This window comes from Taudactylus pleione, unplaced genomic scaffold (assembly GCF_031769625.1).
Source record: "Taudactylus pleione unplaced genomic scaffold, aTauple2 ptg000687l, whole genome shotgun sequence".
NCBI classification, from domain to species: domain Eukaryota; kingdom Metazoa; phylum Chordata; class Amphibia; order Anura; family Myobatrachidae; genus Taudactylus; species Taudactylus pleione.
In genome coordinates, this window is record NW_028285089.1 from 859,642 (window position 1) to 881,467 (window position 21,826).

Consider the following 21,826-nt stretch of genomic DNA (forward strand, 5'->3'; position numbering starts at 1 on the left):
TGTTCAGGAATGATGGACTGTGCCTGCACTGAACGACTGATCGTTCAGTGCAGACACTACAGGTGATCAGGAACGACGGTACGATTACGATGTTGTAATCGTACTGTTTTTCCTGATCGGCCAGTGTGTACACACCTTTAGAGTCTATTTCAAACTTCTATTTGGCCTTAGTTTGCTACATATACGAACGTGTTTGCAAACATGGGCCCTCATTCAGAGCCGTTCGCTATTTGCGGTCGTTCGTTTAAAAACAAGGGGTGGCTATTCAAATGATCCGTACGCACATTGCAGTCTGTTCACACCTCTAAGTCTGAACGAACGAGCAAAACATACGCTCGTTTATTTGTTAAAAACGCCCCCTGGCCGCTCGCACCATACGTCATGTCCGCTATTTATTAGATTAATCGAGTACATCGACCAGCGTATGAACTGCTCGCTATTCTTGTGGTTGGTGTTTGCTACCACAAATTTGCGAGCAGTTCTGGCTATAAAATAACCCAGTGACGTGGTCAATGACGCTGCTGTTTTAAATATACACACCCATAAAACGCCCGTTTTGACCTTTAAGCACGCCTGCGTTTGGATCTCCACTCCCCATTTTCAAGCACCTTCCCCTGTTACCACCCACATACGCCTCATTCTGTCACTCAAAATAGCAGGCACTCGCTATATAGCGTACAAACGATTTTCGGCCGCACTGACTGGTTCGCGCATGCGTACTAAAAACCGTACGCATGCGCAGATGTGCAAACATCGCTCGGAACGAGCGTACTGCCGCTAACGAGCGGCTCTGAATGAGGGCCATGATTCTTGGTAAATCGACGCTTTGTATTCCTGTCTACAGTAATTGAGAATTGGTTCGATGGTGTATTGACTACTATTTGTGTGTTCGACTGTGTTTTACAAATAGAATCGTGTTTTTTAACCCGTGTTTGCCTTTGGTAAAATTCCATGTTTGGAAATCATGGGAAACTCTCACGGAAATGCAATCTCAGCGAGACACGATTCTAAGTAAATATACCCCCTAGAATCCCTAGCTTGGCTACAAGCAAAAAATACAAATTAAAATAAATTAATCCTTAAACCGGCTCGGACCCGTGCAGCAGTCCCACCACATCCCTTCACCAACAACTCTCACTCCCACTCTTACCTGGGGGCAGCCCTAGCCGTGGATCCATGCAGCAGTCCCAGCACCCCCCACACCCACAACTCTCCATCCCACTCCTACCTATCGGCAGCTCTAGCCATGGACTCGTGGAGCAGAGACCTGAGAGGCTGGCCCGAGTATAAGCCTGGCTGCAGATCTTCCAGGAACTGGATGTCAACAAAAATGCATCGAACGGAGCTGCAGGTAAGAGGGCATAGGGGCCTGGGGCACCAGCGATTGAGTCTAGGAGCAGATCTTTGGTGGGGCAACTTCCCAGCATGTGATGCAGTTGGCAGCAGACTGAGTATTTTGTGATTTGTAGTCCCACCACAGTGGCAGTCTTACAGTATCTTGATTTAAACTCATCGGGTGGTTTTCCCCTCCATCAAGGGTATCAAGAGGACTACCTATCCCACATCAGGTGGCTTTTGCTTCCATCAGGGGTATCAGGAGGACTACCTATCCCACATCAGGTAGCTTTCACCTCCATCAAGGGTATCAGGAGGACTACCTATCCCACATCAGGTAGCTTTCACCTCCATCAAGGGTATCAGGAGGGCTACCTATCCCACACCAGGTGGCTTTTGCTTCCATCAGGGGTATCAGGAGGGCTACCTATCCCACATCAGATGGCTTTCGCCTCCATCCGGAAGACTCTGAGCCTTTTGCTAATTGCACCATACAGGTCACTATCTTATCTGTGACTAATGCATACAGATCCACATACTTCTATCCTCCGTGCGACACATAACGTGTGGGCGCAGAGTGACTCTTTCGCGCCAAGCATCTCTCTACAACACACTTCCCTTTCGCCCTGCAATTAAATTGGTGAAGCACAATTACAGTCTGTCCCCAAGGCACAAAACTCCCTAATTACATTCCTGTATTTGTGGCCAAGTTATGATAAAAATAACTCCCTGCTTATGAGCTTTAGGGGTGTATTCATGAAAGCTTGGAGAGAGGTAAAATTGTGAGAGATAAAGCACCAACCAATCAGCTCCTAACAGTCATGTTACAGGCTGTGTTTGAAATGTGACAATTAGGAACTGATTGGCTGGCACTTTATCTTTCACAATTTTATCTCTCTCGAAGCATTCCCTCCACCTGGTCACTGAGGGGATAAGCAGTGCCTGGCACCCATAGCTTACCCGTTATTGTTACATTTTGACATAACAGAATCTGAGCGAGTCTAGGAAAAAAAGTATAGAAGATATAGAAGCAAGTAGTTACTACAGCTTTTCATTAGTACAAGTCTCAGTGCTACCAGCATTTCAAGCAGAAACGCTGCATTTATGCGATTGATGTCTGTGATTTGTCCTACTGAATCATAAGATGAATTTGAAATTCTGTCATTTATGCTTGATTCATTTAAATCTATATTCATTTTCTTTAGACCATATTCAGAAGCTGTAATAGAAATGAACACATTATTTAGTGGCCTCAGACATATTGATCCACCAAACACCAGGTTACAATACTCACATAGGCCTAGTTGCTGAGGTGGTGCTGGTCTCTTGTGTGCAGTAGCATACATAATGTGGCGTTGGTCTGATGTTGGATTTTCTGGAATTGAATCTGATGATAAAAAGGAACAAGTAATAAACAGGTTATTCCTGCCAAACTGCCGCTTCTACATGATGTTTATAGGGGAGCATATAAAACATGAGTGTACATTATTTTACTGTCTTAAAAATAAATACTTATATAAATTATATTTTCTACTTCAGGGTCCATAGGGTATCCACAGGATACCTTGGGTATAGGTGTGACGTCAGTCATCGGGCACCATAGAGTTAAGCTTTCAGCCTCCCAGGATGCACTAGGGTCCCCCTCCTATACCCCGCCCCCGAGCCAAGGCACCTCAGTTTAGTTTGGTGCCCGGCCGGAGTCGGGTGCACCTGTTGGAGTGGGGGCTAAGAAGAGCCCCTGAAGCTTTCCTGCTTGCAGCTGTGGCTGCACATCTGGAGGTACAGCATAGACAGTCATTCCTGACGTCCATGCTGTCTTCCCTACACCCCCGCCAGTACCAGAACGCCGGTACCGATCCAGGGATGCTGGTGAGCATCTGGGGTCACAGCTAGCGGTGACCCCAGATGTTCCGGACCATGGCCGGATTCAAGGGGGACAGCAAGGTAAGCAGTGGGTCCCCGCTGTTACATGGTCCAGAGTCCCCAGGCAGGGGGCTCCCTGGGGACTGGCTGCAGCGTGGAGCCAGGTAAGAACCTGCGCTTCCACTACCCCCCTGGGACAGCGGACTGCAGCAGAGCGGTAGCGCTGCGGCGTCCCGGGGGTCAAATGCATGCCAGGGGAGCGCGCCTTCCCTGTCTCACAGCCGGCGCCTCCCCCGCTGCACACAGCCCTCTCTGCACTCTGCCGACTGGCCCTGTGGCAGCGCTCCTCCCCCAGGCCAGCCTCCTCTCTGCTCCTCGGCGGCCATCTTCCTGAACGCATGGTGAACGCTGCTGGAAGCCTGGAAGGAAGCATCTTGGTCTGGGTCCCCCCGCATACCTCTCCTCCGCTGTGGTCAGGTCTGTGTATGCAGCGCTGTGTCCTACCAGGCCCTGTGTCTGCGTAGTTGAGTGATCAGCGCTGGTTTGTGCAGGACTTGATTTTCTTTGCATTGTATGAGACTGTGCTAGCGCTGCTGCCTGTATCTTCTATTCTGACTGTCAGCTTTATTACTGTCCCTGTTCTTTCTGCTAAGCCCTTGCGGTGCGGTGCTGCAGGGTGGTCTCTCACCTCTTTAAAATACAATTGGTGAGTGGGGTCACATACTTAGTACCATCATGTCTGAAAGTGATTTTCCTCTCCGGCTACAGTGTACTACGTGTAAAGTACCTTTAGCGGAGGGGGAGGGTAGCGCGGAGGGCCTCTGCCGGCAGTGTTTGTCAATGGCGCGGCCTATTACGGTTACAGCACCGGTACAGGAGCCGCCCTGGGCTTGTTTCGCTCAGGCGCTTACAGCCTTAGTGGGCCAGTTAGCTCCGCAGCCCGCGTTTACACAGATGGGTTTGTCCCAGCAGTCAGTGGTGTCGTCACCCATGCAGGGTTTCCCAAGACAATTGGTGGTACCCCGCAGTCTCCCTATTTCCCCTCTCCCGGTTTCTCAGGAGCCGGCGTGGGTTAACTCCCTGACGAGTTCTGTACAGCACTTGTCGGATGTGTTGCAGGGGGAAACTGTGATGCGGCCACATAAACGGCCGGTGGCGTCTCTGTCGGCTCCTTATGAGGATGACGAAGGGACGTCTGATGATGGGGAGATTCTGGATCCTTACGATCAGGAACCTCTCCATACTAAGGACGCTGACGCTAGGTCCAAGGTATATATTCCTGGACTTATTCGGGCAGTCCGCACAGCCTTGGTGATTGAGGACGAAGTTCCCCCAGCTGCTAAATCCAAGTATGCCTTTTTTAAGGATGTGAAGGGTGACGCCACAGTCTTTCCTCTTTCGGGTCAGTTAATGGACCATTTAGAGGAGGCGTGAAAACAGCCTGGCAAGCGATACCAGCCGCAGAGGCGCCTGGCAGCGGCTTATCCGTTCGCGGATAATTATTTTGCTAAGTGGGAATCCCCTCCACAGGTGGATTCTCATGTGACACGTCTTGTCCGTAGTGCCACATTACCGATGTCATCCATGTCCTCCCTTAAGGATGCTACGGACCGCAAGGTGGAGATCTGCCTGAAGTCCGCTTATTCCCTTGCGGGGGTGGCAGCGCGGCCGGCTATGGCCATTTGCTGGGTTGCCAGAGCGATGGAGCGCTGGGCGGATTCATTGGAGGCGTCCTTTGATTCCGACTGTCCGGCCGAACAAACGGAGTTGATTGGTAATCTCCGTGATTCGGCCACTTATATCAACGAGGCAGCCTTAGACATTAGTACACTGGTGTCTCGAATTTCTTCAGCAGTGGTGGCTGCTCGTCGCACCTTGTGGTTGCGATCCTGGAAGGCGGACGCTGACTCCAAAAAGGGTTTGGAGATGTTGCCCTTTAACGGAGAAGTTCTCTTCGGTCCAGATCTGGACAAGATTGTGGCCACGCTGGCGGCAGCCAAATCGGCATGTCTACCATCGGCCGCGGTTCCTTCTGGTTCAGGACCATCGTCCTTTCGGTCTTATAGGGCCCAGGGCAGGCCCAAACCACAGTCTTTTCCCCGACAGGCTGGTCCCAAGAAATCGGCCAAGCCCCGGAAGCAGGCATGGAGTACCAGACGTCCGGCCCTAAGCCTGATGACAAGCCTGCGGCCTGACGGTCCGGGCCTCCCGTTGGGGGATCCCAAAGTGGGAGGCCGCCTGCTGCAGTTCGCCCGGTGTTGGTCGGTCACCACGACAGACACTTGGGTTCTCGAGGTGGTCTCCCACGGGTATGCTCTCTCTTTTCGGCACAGACCCCCGGCTCGATCCTTCACCACGGGTCTGCCATCAGACCGGAACAAGGCCACGGAGCTGTGGAAGGTATTGCACACTATGCTCCAGGCTGGAGTTATAGTGCCTGTTCCATTCTCCCAAAGGGGCCAGGGTTTCTATTCAAATCTTTTTTTGGTGCAGAAACCCAATGGGTCGTATCGTCCGATTCTCAACCTCAAAGCTCTCAACAAGTCTTTGCGGGTGCCGAAGTTTCGGATGGAGACCCTACGGTCCATCATTCTGGCGCTAGAACCTGGGGACTACATGGTGTCATTGGACATACAGGACGCTTACCTGCATGTCCCTATTCTTTTGCACCATCAACAGTTCCTCAGGTTTGCAATCCGCAGCGACCACTTTCAGTTTTGGGCGTTACCTTTTGGCCTGGCGATAGCACCGCGTGTGTTCACCAAGGTGATGGCGGTCATGGCGGCTTCTCTGCGGCTGCAGGGAGTCCGCATGTTGCCGTACTTGGACGACCTGTTATTAGTTGCAGGATCTCCAGAGCTCCTTCTACGCCACTTGGACCTGACCATTGCGCTGCTGCAACGGCACGGCTGGTTAATCAACTGGCAGAAGTCCACTCTAATCCCGTCTCGGCGGATTCTGCACCTTGGAGCCTTATTGGACTCGGGACAGCAAAGGATCTTTGTGACGGAGGAAAAGATCTCTGCTTTACAGTCGAGGGTGCGCAGTTGTCTGCACAGCCGCCGGGTGTCTCTATACTCGGCGATGAGGTTACTGGGCTCCATGGTGTCGGTGTTCGACATGGTGGAATATGCCCAGTTTCACTCCAGACCTCTGCAGCACCTGATCCTGTCCAAGTGGAACGGGCTGCCTCAGTCTCTAAAGTCCCAGACGATAGTGCCCACCCCGGAGGTTCGCCTGTCCCTTGCCTGGTGGTTGCAGACGACCCATCTCAGCAAGGGACGTCCGTTCTGGGTTCCAAATTGGGTCCTGTTGACAACGGACGCCAGTCTTCGGGGCTGGGGAGCAGTTTTGGGTCCACACTTGTTCCAGGGCAGGTGGACGCCAACAGAAGCGGAGCTTCCAATAAATATCTTGGAACTCCGTGCGGTCTTCAATGCTCTCCAGCAGGCACATCGGGTTCTCCAGGGTCGCCCGGTGCAGGTCCAGTCGGACAATGCTACCACCGTGGCCTACATAAACAGGCAAGGAGGAACCCGAAGTCGGGCGGCTCTCGTAGAGGTGTCTCGGATCCTGGTATGGGCGGAGCGCAATCTTCTGGCCATATCAGCGGTCTTCATCCCGGGAATGCTAAATTGGGAGGCGGACTTTCTAAGTCACCAGGACGTTCATCCGGGGGAATGGTCCCTGCACCCGGACGTTTTTCAACTGCTGGTGGACAGGTGGGGTCTTCCAGAGATCGACCTCATGGCGTCCCGGCACAACAACAAGTTGCCAGTGTACGGGTCTAGCACAAGAGACGAAGAGGCGTCTCTGGTGGATGCTCTGTCCGTCCGGTGGACGTTCCGGTTCGCATACCTGTTTCCTTTGGTTTCCCTTCTTCCACGGGTAATCCGGAAATTCAAACAGGAAGGAGGGATGCTCCTGTTGATAGCTCCCGCGTGGCCCAGACGGCACTGGTTCTCAGACCTTCAGGGTCTGTCCGTGGACAGTCCTCTGCGGTTGCCGCTACGACCGGACCTTCTGTCGCAGGGTCCTTGTCTTCACCCGGACCTGGCTTGGCTGTCTTTGACGGCGTGGCTGTTGAGACAGCCATGTTGAGGTCCAGAGGGTTTTCCAGCTCTGTGGTACGTACCATGTGGCGAGCTCGGAAACCGTCGTCCGCGAGGATATACCATCGCGTGTGGCATACGTTCTTCCAATGGTGTCGACCGAGAGGTTATGCACCGCGGGAGTTTCATCTGTCTAGGATACTTGCCTTCCTACAAGCGGGACTAGATTGTGGGCTTCGCCTTGCTTCTTTGAAGGTACAGGTTTCGGCCCCATCTGTCTGGTTTCACCGTAGGATTGCTACAATCCCGGATGTGCGCACCTTTATGCAAGGTGTTCTCCGCATTCAGCCGCCCTTTGTTCCACCTGTGGCGCCTTGGGATTTGGCTGTGGTCCTGAGGGCTCTCCAGGGACCGCCGTTTGAACCACTGGGCTCAGTGGATCTTAAATGGCTAACAGCTAAGACTGTTTTCCTTCTGGCCATAGCTTCGGCCAGACGTGTTTCTGATTTAGGGGCTCTCTCTTGTAGACCCCCTTTCTTGATTTTTCATGGGAACAGGGCAGTGCTCCGCACTCGGCCTGAATTTCTTCCCAAAGTTGCTTCCCAGTTTCATGTTAACGAGGAAATAGTTGTTCCGGCCTTTAACTCACCTGGTCTTTCAGTGGGTGAGGCCACTTTGGATGTTGTGCGGGCCTTAAGGACTTATGTTGACCGCACTTCTTCGTTTAGGAAGTCGGACGCCTTGTTTGTCCTCTATGGCTTCCGTAAAAAGGGTTGGCCTGCTTCAAAGCAAACTTTGGCAGCCTGGATCCGTATGGCTATTTCTGAAGCTTATCTTCATGAAGGTCTGCCGGTTACTCCTTCTTTGAAGGCTCATTCCACTAGGTCTGTGGGTCCTTCGTGGGCAGCTCGATGTGGTGCCTCTGCAGTCCAGATCTGCAAGGCTGCTACGTGGTCCTCTGTCCATAACTTCGTGAGGTATTACAGGTTTGACACCTTCGCCTCTCAGGATGCTTCCTTCGGGCGGCGGATTCTCCTTTCAGCACAGGAGCGTCCCCACCCTTAAAGGATACTGGTTTGGGACATCCCCAAGGTATCCTGTGGATACCCTATGGACCCTGAAGTAGAAAATATGAGATATGGTAAGAACTTACCTTTGTTATCTCTATTTCTACGAAGTCCATAGGGTAACAGGACTCCCGCCCTGTCGCACCTGTGCTGCAGATGGGCTTTGGTCTGGTCACCGGTTTTCCCGTCTCCCTCTGGTGAGAGTGTGATTCTTGTGTGTATCCAGATCTTCTTTCTCTCTCTTCCTTCTCCTCCTCCTTGGTAACTAACCTTCTCTTCCTGGCTTGGTAACTAACTGAGGTGCCTTGGCTCGGGGGCGGGGTATAGGAGGGGGACCCTAGTGCATCCTGGGAGACTGAAAGCTTAACTCTATGGTGCCCGATGACTGACGTCACACCTATACCCAAGGTATCCTGTGGAACCCTATGGACTTCGTAGAAATAGAGATAACAAAGGTAAGTACTTACCATATCTCATATTATTGTTTTCATTAATTTGTAAGATGCCAGAGGGCTTTTCAATGCTGGACGGTGTGGGCTATATGGCATGCATATACTTGCCGACTTTACAAAACTCCTCCCCGGGAGAAGCCCAGAGAGGAGATTCTGATGACATCTTCAGGAGGCGGGGCCGGACTGTAGACATAATTAGGCCCCACCCATCACTAAAGGTCTTAATTCACGGATCTGAGTTCGCATCATATTAGCCCCGCCTCCTCCCTATGGACCCGACAATTCTCCCTAAAATCTCCACACTTTGCCCACTTCACTAGGAAGTGGGTTGGATGCGAGAGACCGGCTTGCTCTTCCTGGAGTGTGGGGAGTTACCTGAAAATCGGGGACCTCCCGCAACTTCTGGGAGAGTAGGCATGTATGAAATAATAACATACAAAACAGATCAAATAAATGCAGACATGAGAGAGCTTAAAATTTTATGGAAAAGGGGCACAGCTGAGACAAGGGAGCGAGTTGCTCTAATTGGAGATTGTTGCAGTTGTGAGGATCTACCCATGTGAGTAGTAATGATGAGAGTAGGGTAAGTTCTAATAAAAAAAATGGGCTTTCAGAGTACTTTTAACCCCTTCAGTGCTAAGGATGCTTGTTGTGACTCATACTCTGTCCTGCAGGGTTTCAAGTGGGTAAAGTGGGAAATATCTTGAAGGGCCCAATACATCATTAAGCTCCACCCCCTTAATGCACTACACTACAGACATTTTCAAAAGCCAGGAAATGGGGGAGAAACAGTTAAATGCCTGTGGCCCACAGGCTCATGGTTACCCTAGTTTGTAACAAGAAGTCTCTTTCAAATTATGTAACCCCTTACAATTTATTCTCTGTATGCTTACAACACAATAACCCTTGTGCTGCAAAAATCACTATAAAGTCCTTGGATGGAGGAATATTTCTATCAAATGATGTGACCCATTTATACCCCTTTCAGACATCTCGAGATTACCGGGAATTTGGCCTGCCTCAGCCAAATTCCCGGGTAGCCACATCTGTCTGAAAGGTACCTACCCGGGAACACGTTCCCGGGTAGCCGCCCCTTCAACTGACCAGGGTTTTTCCCGGGACTTAAGTTCCGGGAAATTACCCTGCTTCTGTCTGAATGGTGCTACCCGGGAATTTACTACTCCCGGGCAGCACCAAGCAGCTTTTACATGGAGATGACAGCGCAGAGCGTCCTATAGGACGCTCAGCGCTGCTGCTTTGAGTTGTAAGCTTTGAGTTGGTAGCGCTAAGCATCCTATAGGATGCTCACCACCCCCAGCGCCACAGCAGGCCGCCCGCACTCCCGCTGGACCACCAATGAAATAAAAGAAATTTCAAAAAAAATAAAATAATAATAATAATGAAAAAAAAAAAGCTGCATTATGATTGCATACTGTATTGAATACTTAACAAAAATAATTATTAGTAAGATGATCTGAAAACACCTCATCTCCTCCAACAAGACTCTCACTCTCTATCTTTAGTCTTATTATTCCTCCTTTTGTTTTTCTCCTTTCACATATATACCTAAAATAAAGTTTTACCCCCATTACATACTGACTGGGTAGTTTCCACTTCAACTTGTGCCTTTGCACATCTGGTTACCTCCATCTGTCTAACAAGATACACCTCTTTGTCTTTAGTAACATAACAACAAAACTGGTATCTGCTATATCTGTGACATAATTAGTTATGATAATATCTAATAGCGATGATATAACAAGGACATTACTGAAAACATCAGAAAGTGTCACATTATTAATGATATAACAATATATTACATCGCAAGGGTCACCATTACTGATGACTTAAAAAAAAAAGACACCTCAGTTGTGACATCTGAATAGCAGGGGCGTATCTACCCATTGGCCAGGATGGCACTTGCCAGGGCTGCCGGCCAAAGGGGGGGCGCCATCCGGCAGTGCCGCCACTGCCGGATGGTGCCCCCCCTTTGGCCGGTGCCCCTGGCTACCCCGCTAGTCACCTGAGCCCCAAGTGTAGGGCAGAGCGCAGTGAGTAGTGGTCTGCCCTACATAGTTTACAAACACACGTTTGTTATAGCAGCCAGCCAATGAGTCAGACAGACTTTCATTGGCTGCTGCATCCACGGAGGGAGCCGGCTGGAGCTCACTCATGAGCTCCGTCTTCCGGCTCTCCCCGCAGCAAGTGATAGGAGAGACGTCATGATGTCTCTCCCATCCCATAGAGCAGAACGAGAGCGGGCCTGGAGGAGTGGACAGCGGCGGTCGTCGCCGGAGCGGGGATCAGGCAACTTGCTTTTTTTTTTTCTGGCACAGCACAGTGGGGGAGTGTGGCTACTAGAGGTCACTGTATAGGGGGTGGCCGCTATTGGGGCCACGCTATGGGGGGGATGGATGCTACTGGGGGCACTGTATTGTGGGGGCCACTACTGGGGCCACGCTATGGGGGGAGAGGGACGCTACTGGGAGCACTGTATTGTGGGGGCCACTACTGGGGGCATGTTATGGGGGGGATGAATGCTACTGGGGGCTCTGTATTGTGGGGACCACTACTGGGGGCACGTTATGGGGGGGATGGCCGCTACTGGGGGCACTGTATAGGGGGACTACTCCTGGGCAATGCATAAGGGGGACTACTACTGGGGGCACTGCATAGGGGGACTACTACTGGGGGCTGTATAGGGGACTACTACTGGGGGCACTGTGTAGGGGGACTACTACTGGGGGCACTGTATATGGGGGACTACTACTGGGGGCACTGTATAGGAGGACTACTACTGGGGCACTGTATAGGGGACTACTACTGGGGGCACTGTATAGAGGGGACTACTACTGGGGGCACTGCATAGGGAGGACTACTACTGGGGGGCACTTTCTGAAATTATGGGGGGAGGGGGGTGCCAGTCCATTACCTTGCCAAGGGTGCTCGGATCCCTAGATTCACCCCTGCTGAATAGACAACTGTTCAGTATCACTTTTCCAGTATTTCTTCCAAAGTTCAGCTGCCTTGTTCAGACATAGCATCTTTATTAGGGTGATAGACCTAACGCTTTGCAACACTGCATTATCCGTACTCATTTTGGGTGGGATGTACTAAAGGCAAAATGTCGTCAAAATGCAGAAAACTGCTGTTTTAGGAAGTTTTCTGCATTCCCCATATGTATCAAGAGAGCAAAACTATCCATGGTTTGTACCAGATAGGCAACGCGACAGCCACACATGCACAGTAAGACTCCCGGGTCATAAACCCGGAAATCTGTCCTTTGCATTTATAATCACAATTATTCATGCATATGGCATTTATAAACGCCGCAATGCTTTCAATAAGTGGTGGGATGTATCAAATGCAATATCTAATACATGATACTGTACATCCCACCCTTTGCTTTTAAAAATGGGAAAGGCAACCTGATGCAGAATGAGGCCTGGTTATAATAAAATAACATCCTAGGAGAGGAAATTGGGTGTGAAGGAGTTGTCCTCTCCTCAACTAGTCACTGAGATGCTGAATCTATACCTATACAGCAAATTGCAGTAAGTGGTGGAAGAACTGTAATAAACATAAGTCAAATTAGTGGCCTCAGATTTTATGCATCAAACACAATACTCACTTAGTTGCTGAGATGGCACTGGTCTCTTTAGTGCAGTAGCATACATATTATGGCACAGGTCTGAAGTTGAATTTTTTGAATTGGTATCTGATGATAAAAATTAATGGGTAATGAACAAACCATTCATATAAGTTCTCAAAAGTGACATTCGGCCCAGGGGCGTCTTAAGAGAGGAGGGGGCCCGTGTGCATTCCCCATGCAGGGCTCCCTCCTTTCTCCCCGGCGGCCGGCAACCGACTGTCACGGCTGGCCAGCCACCGCAGAAGCAGTAGACTCTGGGCACTAGAGTGTGCCCAGAGTCTACTGCTCACGCGCAGAACGCCGTAAAAATGGCCACAGCGGCCATTTTTCGGTGTTCCGTGCATGCACTAACACCCGACGCGGGATCACGGACAGGTGAGTTTTAAATAATATGGGTGCAGGGTGTGCGATGCAGGGCACACGGCCCATTATAGATACGCCCCTGAATCGGCCTCTCCCAAGCACTTATATTATAGATGAACATTCATAAAAAGGGGTGTATTTTTTTACGGTCTCGAAAAAAACACACTATACCAAAATATTATATACATAATAGCATGAGGCATAAGCTGGTACAGTATTTGATGTTTTTACTACATTTTGAGATAAGAAAGTTTACCTTCCACTACAGAACTCAGGGCTAGATGTATCAAAGCTTGGAGAGAGATAAAGTGGAGAGATAAAAAAAAACAATCAGCTCCCAACTGTCATTTAACAGGCTGCGTTTGAAAATGGCAGTTAGATTGGTTGGCACTTTATCTCTCTCCAGGTCTTCATACTGTACATCTAGACCTCAGTTTAGATAATGCACGCTAGTAAAATTTTCAATGTAGAGCAGAGATAGGCAACCTGATACAGGGGCTGCATTGGGTGGACCTCTAACCTTGAGAAGGGCCGCAAATTACTCTTAATCATAGTAGTAAGTTAAAATAATACATTTAAACAATGAAAGAGGCGTCTTTCTGTAATAACATATCAGCAGGCCTGTTAAAAAAGTGCTACAATCTATAACAAACAAATATGATTACAAAGTAGGATAGAGCTGGGCGCAAAGTTCATGGTGCAAAGGGGAACATAAAAGATTACATGTATGATGCAAACAGCGTATAGCAAAAATAAAACAAGCAAAATACAGATGCATTAAAAGACATATGGAAAAATATAGTCACCAATAGTGATGTCCTTGGTAACTATTTAAAAATTACATTTATAAGATTATACCAACCATCATTTACAGATTTTTGGGGGACAACTGGTAATATATTGATTCATGTGGATGTATGGAGTGAGAGGGAAGGGAAAAGGGAAGATGTTGTAAGATAAATATGATTAAATGAAAAGGAGGGGAAGGGAAATAAGGAACAGGTATTCAGAATTAATAGGCTGGTATGTTACAGAATTAAAACATTAAACTGCTCCTATAGAACATGGAAGTTAGGACAACTACCATGTCCAGGAAGTACACATGTGGTATAGGGTACTGAGGTCCTCAAACATGACAACTAATCAAATATCAAGAGGCTAAGTACATGAAGTAGAAGAAAGAAGAAAGAGAGCGAACCAGAAAACTGCAAATGTAAATTGGAATATATAGGGGACAGTGAAAATTAAAATGAGTAGAACAAACAGACAACAAAGATCCAATCAAAAAATGTAGGAACTAGCAATCATGTAATGTCTGTAGCAGATGAGTGTTAGCCCCTCTTCTGGGTTCATGTAGATTGCTTCACTGCCAATGCCTGCTTGCCATCTGTGTGGAAGACTGGAGAAAGTTGGCTTGTGTTGGAGGCTAATAACTCTAGGAGAGAAATCTAAGGACAATCCAACACCACTCAGAAGGAGTTGAGATCAGTTGAAACTTGAAGAGTATGCAAGATCCCATTTTTTAGCACCTGGAGACTAGAGGACTAGCTCCATCTCTACTTGATGTTACTCTCATGGAGTGTATCTTTCAGGAGCCCCAACATTATGTAAAGTTGGAGTATATGCTACAAAAGGTCTAGGAATATATTAATATTGGTGCTGTCAAAATCCACACCCTCTAGGTGTCAAAAGCAATTGAGACAGAGATCCTAAACCAAAAAATGAATTTTATAATGGATAATATATAGTAGAATAAATATAGAACCATAATTTATTTAGGTACAATAGTTATTATTATAAACAAATCAAAGGGACTGCAATGGGAACATCCTTTGCACCGAGTTATGCGAAATGGTTCATTGCCATTTGAGAAGATGACCAGATATGGGAGAACAACAGATATCAGAAAAATTTAATTTGTTGGAAACATATTATACACATGTTTTTTACATGAGAAGGTGAAGATGATAAACTAAAAGAATTCATCAAACACATGAACACCAACTCTATAGGTTTAGAGTTTACCGCTTCCACCAGCAAATAGATGGATACCTTTCTAGATTTGGAAATATTTGTGAAAAACAACACATTACAAACAAGAACTCATGTCAAAGAAGTAGACAGGAACAATATAATCCACACAGCTATCATTATAAGAAATGGGTACAAAGATGTCTTAGACTTCTTTATAACTAATGAGACTAAATCTTCTTTGAAAAAACATTTCCGCTCAACTGGCACATGCAGAAGATAAAATATCTGGGTGTCTTTCTCACTCATCGATATCATCAACGATTTCATGCTAACTATCCTCGCATCCTTTCTCAAATTAAATCTGACTTGAACTCATGGTCCAACCATTTTATTTCCTGGATAAGTCAGGAGAATTCATTGAAGAGGAATGTTCTCCCTCAGCTCCTTTACCTCTTTCAAACTCTTCCAATCTATGTTTCCCCATATGTATTTAAATCTCTGCAATGTCATACTTCATATTTTATCTGGGCAGGTAGGTTCTCCCATGTGCATCTAAAGTTATTACAATGCTCTACGCGTAGTGTTGGATTTGGCATTCTAAACTGAAGAGGTATTATATGGTTGCGCAACTCGCCCAGTACGTATTATGGTACGATCCTGGAGTGAAAAAGGTTTGGTCAGAAATTGAGGCAAATGGATTGGGATTGTCCACTGTCTCACCCCTCATCTGGTTCCCCAGGACCTGTTACCCTAGATGAAATCTCCTCTCACCCAATAGTATCGCTAACTGGAAATATCTATTTGCTCCTAATCCTTCTGCAATTATACTGATTTTTAACAATCCTGATTTCCCCCCAGGTATGTCTATAAACTCATTTATTCATTGGAGGGTTGGCAATATCAGATATTTAAATAACCTTACCCCGGGTAAAAATTTTGTTTTAAAAAATTAAATCTGACAAGGCCATACCCGCTAGGAATTTTTATCAATTCCTTCAGTTTAGACTCTAAAGTCAAATACCTTTTTTCTCATAGATCTCTCACAACATTTAAAGCTGTATGCTTTAAGTAATTATTGACCAAATGTTTAATTTCCCTCTTATATTCATTGTTGATTAAGGAGTTGCCTTCTTCACGTGACACTCATGAGGTTGCTTGGGAGGCAGACTTTGAGATGCATTGGACGGGGATGATTGGTCAGAGATTTTGGAAAGCGCCGCCTTTAGTTCGATTTGTGTTAAAATAAAAGAGAATGTCTATAAACTATTGTATACATGGTGTCACGGCCAGGGTATTTCAGCATGGCGCTAGGTGGGTGTTACCTGTGAGGTCGTTGTGGTGCGGGCTGTCTGGTGGCGGAGCTGGTGTCTGGCAGGGGGCTTTGGCTGCGCACGTTGTTGTGCGGGCCTGTTGCCACTCTGCGCAGGTAAGGCCTGGCGGCATCTACGTTCCGTTTGGCATGGGCGCCGCCATCTTGCCTTCTGGCCATGTTATGCGACTGGCCAATCCTGGTGAGTCACATGTTCCCTCCGGCTAGTAACAGCACGGCATGGGGTATTTAGGAAGGGTCAGTGCCTTCATTCTTTGCCAGTGCAACGTGTATCTCAGCCTAGCTGAGAGGGAGTTCTCTGTGCTTATCCTGTTCCTGTGAATTCGCTGTCTGCCAGTCTGCCTGTCAGCTCCTAGCTCCCGCAGGACTACCCCGCTTCCTCCATCACCCTTGCCCATACCTGAGTGCCAGAGCCTACTGACATCCTGCTCATTTGCCTTAGTTCACTACCTGCATACCTGGCTTATTATTTCCTGCATCACTACCTGCATACCTGCTTGATTATTTTCAGTCTCACTACCTGCACACCTGGATAGCTCTAATTGTTTCTACTTGGACCTTAACCCATTGCTCCCACCACAGAACTCTAGTGCACATTTATATATTCCTGGACTTTTATTTACTGGCATATTTTATGTCTACTCAAGCACTTATTAAAAATCATAGTTTTATTTTCAAATCCGCTTCTGTGATCGCTCCTGCTACCACCCCGGGGCCACAAACAACCCAGAACATAACAGTTTGCACTGGCCCCATGGAGCCGGCCACGGATCAGGAGTCAGGAGTGGATTTGTTCCGGTGCATTTCTGGTCGTTTAGAAAATCTGGAAAACATGCAGCATCAGATGGCTCAATTTTTGCAAGAGATGTCTAAGCGACAGGATAGTTTACAAACTTCCTTTTCTACCCCTGGAGTACCAGCAACCACATCCGCATCAGCGTCTGGGAATACAGGAGGCAGATCATCTCCCCGCTTACATCTTCCTTTACCAAGTAAATTTGACGGCAACCCTAAACTCTGCCAAGGATTCCTAAATCAGTGTGACATACATTTTACCCTGCAGCCTGACAACTTTCTAACTGCAAGAACTAAAGTGGCTTATATAATCTCTCTGTTATCTGGCCAGGCCTTGGAATGGGCTTCACCACTCTGGGAGCGCTCAGATCCGCTGCTGGATAATTACGCAGGCTTTGTGTCATCTTTCAGGAGGATTTTCGATGAACCTGGGTGTACTGTATCAGCATCATCAAACATCATGACACTGAGACAAGGGGTCCGTCCTGTCAGTCAATATGCCGTGCAATTTAAAATTTTAGCATCAGAGCTCAAATGGAATGAGGAAGCCCTCACCTCGGCCTTCTGGCATGGGTTGTCAGACCAACTAAAGGATTATCTAGTCACTCGAGAGCTTCCTACTAATCTGAACGACATGATCTCGTGGTGTATCAAAGTTGACCTACGCTTCAGGGAACGTCAGGCTGAAAAACACAGAACTGATCGGCAAAGGTCAATTGCCCCCTCCATTTCTACCCATCCCATTCCTTCTCCTCCTGAAGAAGAGCCTATGCAGGTGAATCATACACACTTCTCCAAAGAAGAACGTCAGAGAAGAATGCAAAATAACCTCTGTCTGTACTGTGGAGAGTCCGGTCACCTGCTGATCTCCTGCCCCCGTAAACCGGGAAATGCCAAATCCTAACTGATCCTGAAGACATCAAGTTAGGAGTTATGAGCCCGTCTCCAAAAATTAAAGATTTCACGATTACCCTAGCTTTGGATCTTAAACCCAAATCTGTCTTTGCTACTGCTCTACTTGACTCGGGAGCAGCCGGAAATTTCATAACGTCTAGTTTCATAGATAAATTTCAGATTCCTTGTTTGTCTCTCAACCATGCCATCTCTCTGACCTCTATAGACGGACGCCCTCTGACTAACGGGATAGTCACCAAGGAGACTCAACAAGTATTGGTCCGAATTGGGGCACTTCATTCTGAGTCATTAAAATTCCTGGTGATATCAGAGGCCTCTCAAGAAATTGTTCTTGGTCTACCCTGGTTATGTCAACACAATCCCAGGATATATTGGTTCTATGCATATTCTGTCATGGGGTATGGACTGTCAGAAATCCTGTCTTCCTAAAATTCGACCTGTAAGAAAGACAGTTCCATTAGTTTCTTCTGCCATTCCCAAGGAATATCAGATGTTCGCCGACGTGTTCTCTGAGCAGCAAGCAAATATCTTACATCCTCATAGGGAATGGGACTGTCCAATTGATTTGATACCTGATAAGATACCACCTCGTGGTCGTACCTATCCACTGTCCTTGCCTGAGACTCAAGCCATGACCGAGTACATCCGGGACAACCTGGCAAAGGGGTTCATTCGCCCCTCTACTTCACCTGCCGGAGCTGGATTTTTATTCGTTGGCAAGAGGGACGGTGGTTTAAGACCATGTATCAATTATCGAGGCCTTAATGACATTACTGTAAAGAATCGATACCCTCTTCCCCTGATTACTGAATTGTTTGATAGGGTCAAGGGCTCTGTCATTTTTTCTAAATTAGATCTGAGAGGGGCTTACAATCTCATTCGTATTCGAGCTGGCGATGAATGGAAGACCGCTTTTAATACCAGAGATGGACATTTCGAATATTTAGTAATGCCTTTTGGATTGTGCAACGCCCCTGCTGTCTTTCAGAGTTTTGTTAATGAGATTTTCCGGGATCTGTTATATGTTTCAGTTGTTGTCTATCTGGACAATATACTGATTTTTTCACCCTCTGTGTCTAAACATCAAGAACATGTTAAAGAAGTTTTGACCCATTTGAGAGAGAACCACCTTTACTTCAAATTGGAGAAGTGTGTCTTTGGAGTTCCCAATGTACCTTTTCTCGGCTACGTTATTTCTGGCTCCAGTTTGGAAATGGACCCCAAGAAGGTACAAGCAATTCTGGATTGGACCCGACCTCAGACACTGAAAGCCATCCAGAGATTGTTGGGCTTCGCCAATTATTATAGACGCTTCATTAAGGGATTTTCTACATTGCTGGCTCCCATTACAGCCTTGACCCGCAAAGGTGCTAATCCTGCCCAATGGTCATCTGAGGCAGAGTCTGCTTTTCATCTTCTAAAACAGGCCTTTATCTCAGCACCAGTTCTTTGACAACCAGATCTGGACAGGCCTTTTTTGTTGGAAGTAGACGCATCATCTGAAGCTGTGGGAGCAGTCCTGTCTCAACGTTATGAGGACAATCGAGTCCATCCTTGTGGGTTCTTTTCTAAAAAAATTTCACCTGCCGAAAGGAACTACGCCATAGGCGAGCAAGAACTACTACCTGTAAAGTTGGCGTTGAAGGAATGGAGATATTTGCTAGAAGGCGCCAAGTTTCCATTTACTGCAAAATTCTGGAGAGCTTTGTGTTCTGTTCTTCGAGTGAAGTTAAACTTTTCCACGGCCTACCATCCGCAAAGCAATGGCTCCACCAAGAGAGTTAATCAAGATCTAGAGACTTTCTTAAGAATTTTTATGACATCTTCCCAGGACAATTGGGCTGCCTTGCTGCAATGGGCATAATGCTTCCTACCACTCGTCAACTAACCAAACGCCATTTCAGGTTGTATATGGCCTTCATCCTCGTGTTCCCAAATTCCGAAGCCTGCCTGTTTTTGATGTTCCGGCCGTGGAGGACACTGTGCGGAATTTTGCTGCCATCTGGACTCAAGTACGGTCTGATTTGCTGAAGGCATCCTATCGCTATAAGATCCAGGCCGATAGGAAGCGTAGAATAGTTGCACGCATGCAAGTTGGAAGCCAGGCCTGGTTGTCCACCCGGAATCTTCGTCTGAGAGTTCCTTCAATGAAATTTGCACCACGCTTCATTGGTCTCTTCACCATAACAGAAGTCATTAATCCAGTGGCCTATCGCCTACAGTTACCCCCATACCTAAAAATCCCTAATTCCTTCCATATTTCCTTATAAAAGCCCCTAGTTCTGAATAGGTTCCACAGTACTCTACCTGCTTCTCCTCGAGTCCAGAAGGAGAGAGTTGAGTTTGAGGTTGCCCAGGTCTTGGACTCTCATCTACGCAGAGGTCATCTACAGTATTTGCTGGACTGGAAAGGTTACGGTCCAGAGGAACGTTGCTGGACCGATGCTCGTGATGTCCACGCTCCCACACTCATCAGGAGATTCCATTCTGCCCATCCGGAGAAGCCTGGTGAGTGTCCTGAGGCCACCCCAAAAGGGGGGGTACTGTCACGGCCAGGGTATTTCAGCATGGCGCTAGGCGGGTGTTACCTGTGAGGTCGTTGTGGCGCGGGCTGTCTGGTGGTGGAGCTGGTGTCTGGCGGGGGGCTTTGGCTGCGCGCGTAGTTGTGCGGGCATGTTGTCACTCTGCGCTGGTAAGGCCTGGCGGCGTCTCCGTTCCATTTGGCATGGGCGCCGCCATCTTGCCTTCTGGCCATGTGATGTGGCTGGCCAATCCTGGTGAGTCACATGTTCCCTCCGGCCAGTAACATCACGGCATGGGGTATTTAGGAAGGGTCAGTGCTTTCCTTCTTTGCCAGTGATACGTGTATCTCTGCCTAGCTGAGAGGGAGTTCTCTATGCTTATCCTGTTCCTGTGAATTCGCTGTCTGCCTGTCAGCTCCTAGCTCCCGCAGGAGTACCCCGCTTCCTCCATCACCCTTGCCCATACCCGAGTGCCTGAACCTGCTGACATCCTGCTCATTTGCCTTAGTTCACTACCTGCATACCTGGCTTATTATTTCTTGCATCACTACCTGCATACCTGGTTTATTATTTTCCGCATCACTACCTGCATACCTGGCTTATTATTTCCTGCATCACTACCTGCATACCTGCTTGATTATTTTCAGTCTCACTACCTGCACACCTGGACAGCTCTAATTGTTTCTACTTGGACATTAACCCATTACTCCCACCACAGAACTCTTGTGCACATTTATATATTCCTGGACTTTTATTTACTGCCATATTTTATGTCTACTCAAGCACTTATTAAAAATCCTAGTTTTATTTTCAAATCCGCTTCTGTGATCGCTCCTGCTACCACCCCGGGTCCACAAACAACCCAGAACATAACACATGGCACTATGTGTCTACCCGCCTCAGCAAAATGTTCCCAGATATAAGATATATTGAGTTGATGTTGGAGACATTGCGCCTCTGAAGGCACTCTCCTCCACACAGGTCGTGCCTGAAAATCTTAAATCTTTGGTGGGAGATTACTGGTTTAATCTCCCATATTATCAAGAATCGTGGTTTTAGCCGCCCATACAGGGTTAAACATTTATTCATTACTGTGTTTATAACCTCCAACAGACGATACCAGTGATTACCGCTCACCTGGCTGCTTACATAGTCAGATGGGCGGTAGAACTGCGCTCTCGTTGACCAGGGGGTGGTGTGTTGTGGTTTTGGGGTGCTGCACCTTTGTGTGGGAGTACCTTTCCCGCACTGAAAACGTATGGGGGTAGGGGGGGTAAGGTGCGCTCTTCCTGCTAGTAATGGTGATGACTTGTGTGTGTTTGTGAGTGGTGTTAATTAGAATGTTTCTTCTGGTGGTGGTGATGTTTTGGGAGTGAGGAGGGTGTGATTGGGTATGGAGTGTAGTTTGGAGTAATGTGAAAAGGGGAATGGAATAGGATCAAAATGAGGCCAGCGAGACACGGTAATTTTGGGCAAAATCTTTTATTGAGTAGTCACAATGCTGCT

The 21,826-nt window shown here is 47.8% G+C and overlaps 1 protein-coding gene across 1 annotated transcript in view; it reads right to left on the reverse strand.

Moving 5' to 3' along the window:
- The window catches only part of SCIMP (SLP adaptor and CSK interacting membrane protein), a 146,385-nt gene that overhangs the window by 52,317 nt on the left and 72,242 nt on the right, over nt 1-21,826 (reverse strand). Inside the window, exons 6-7 of the mRNA XM_088456117.1 lie at nt 12,401-12,487; nt 2,630-2,722 (exon numbers count right to left, since the gene is read on the reverse strand). Of these exons, the coding sequence (XP_088312243.1) occupies nt 2,630-2,722; nt 12,401-12,487 (180 nt within the window). The remainder of the gene's footprint in view (nt 1-2,629; nt 2,723-12,400; nt 12,488-21,826) is intronic.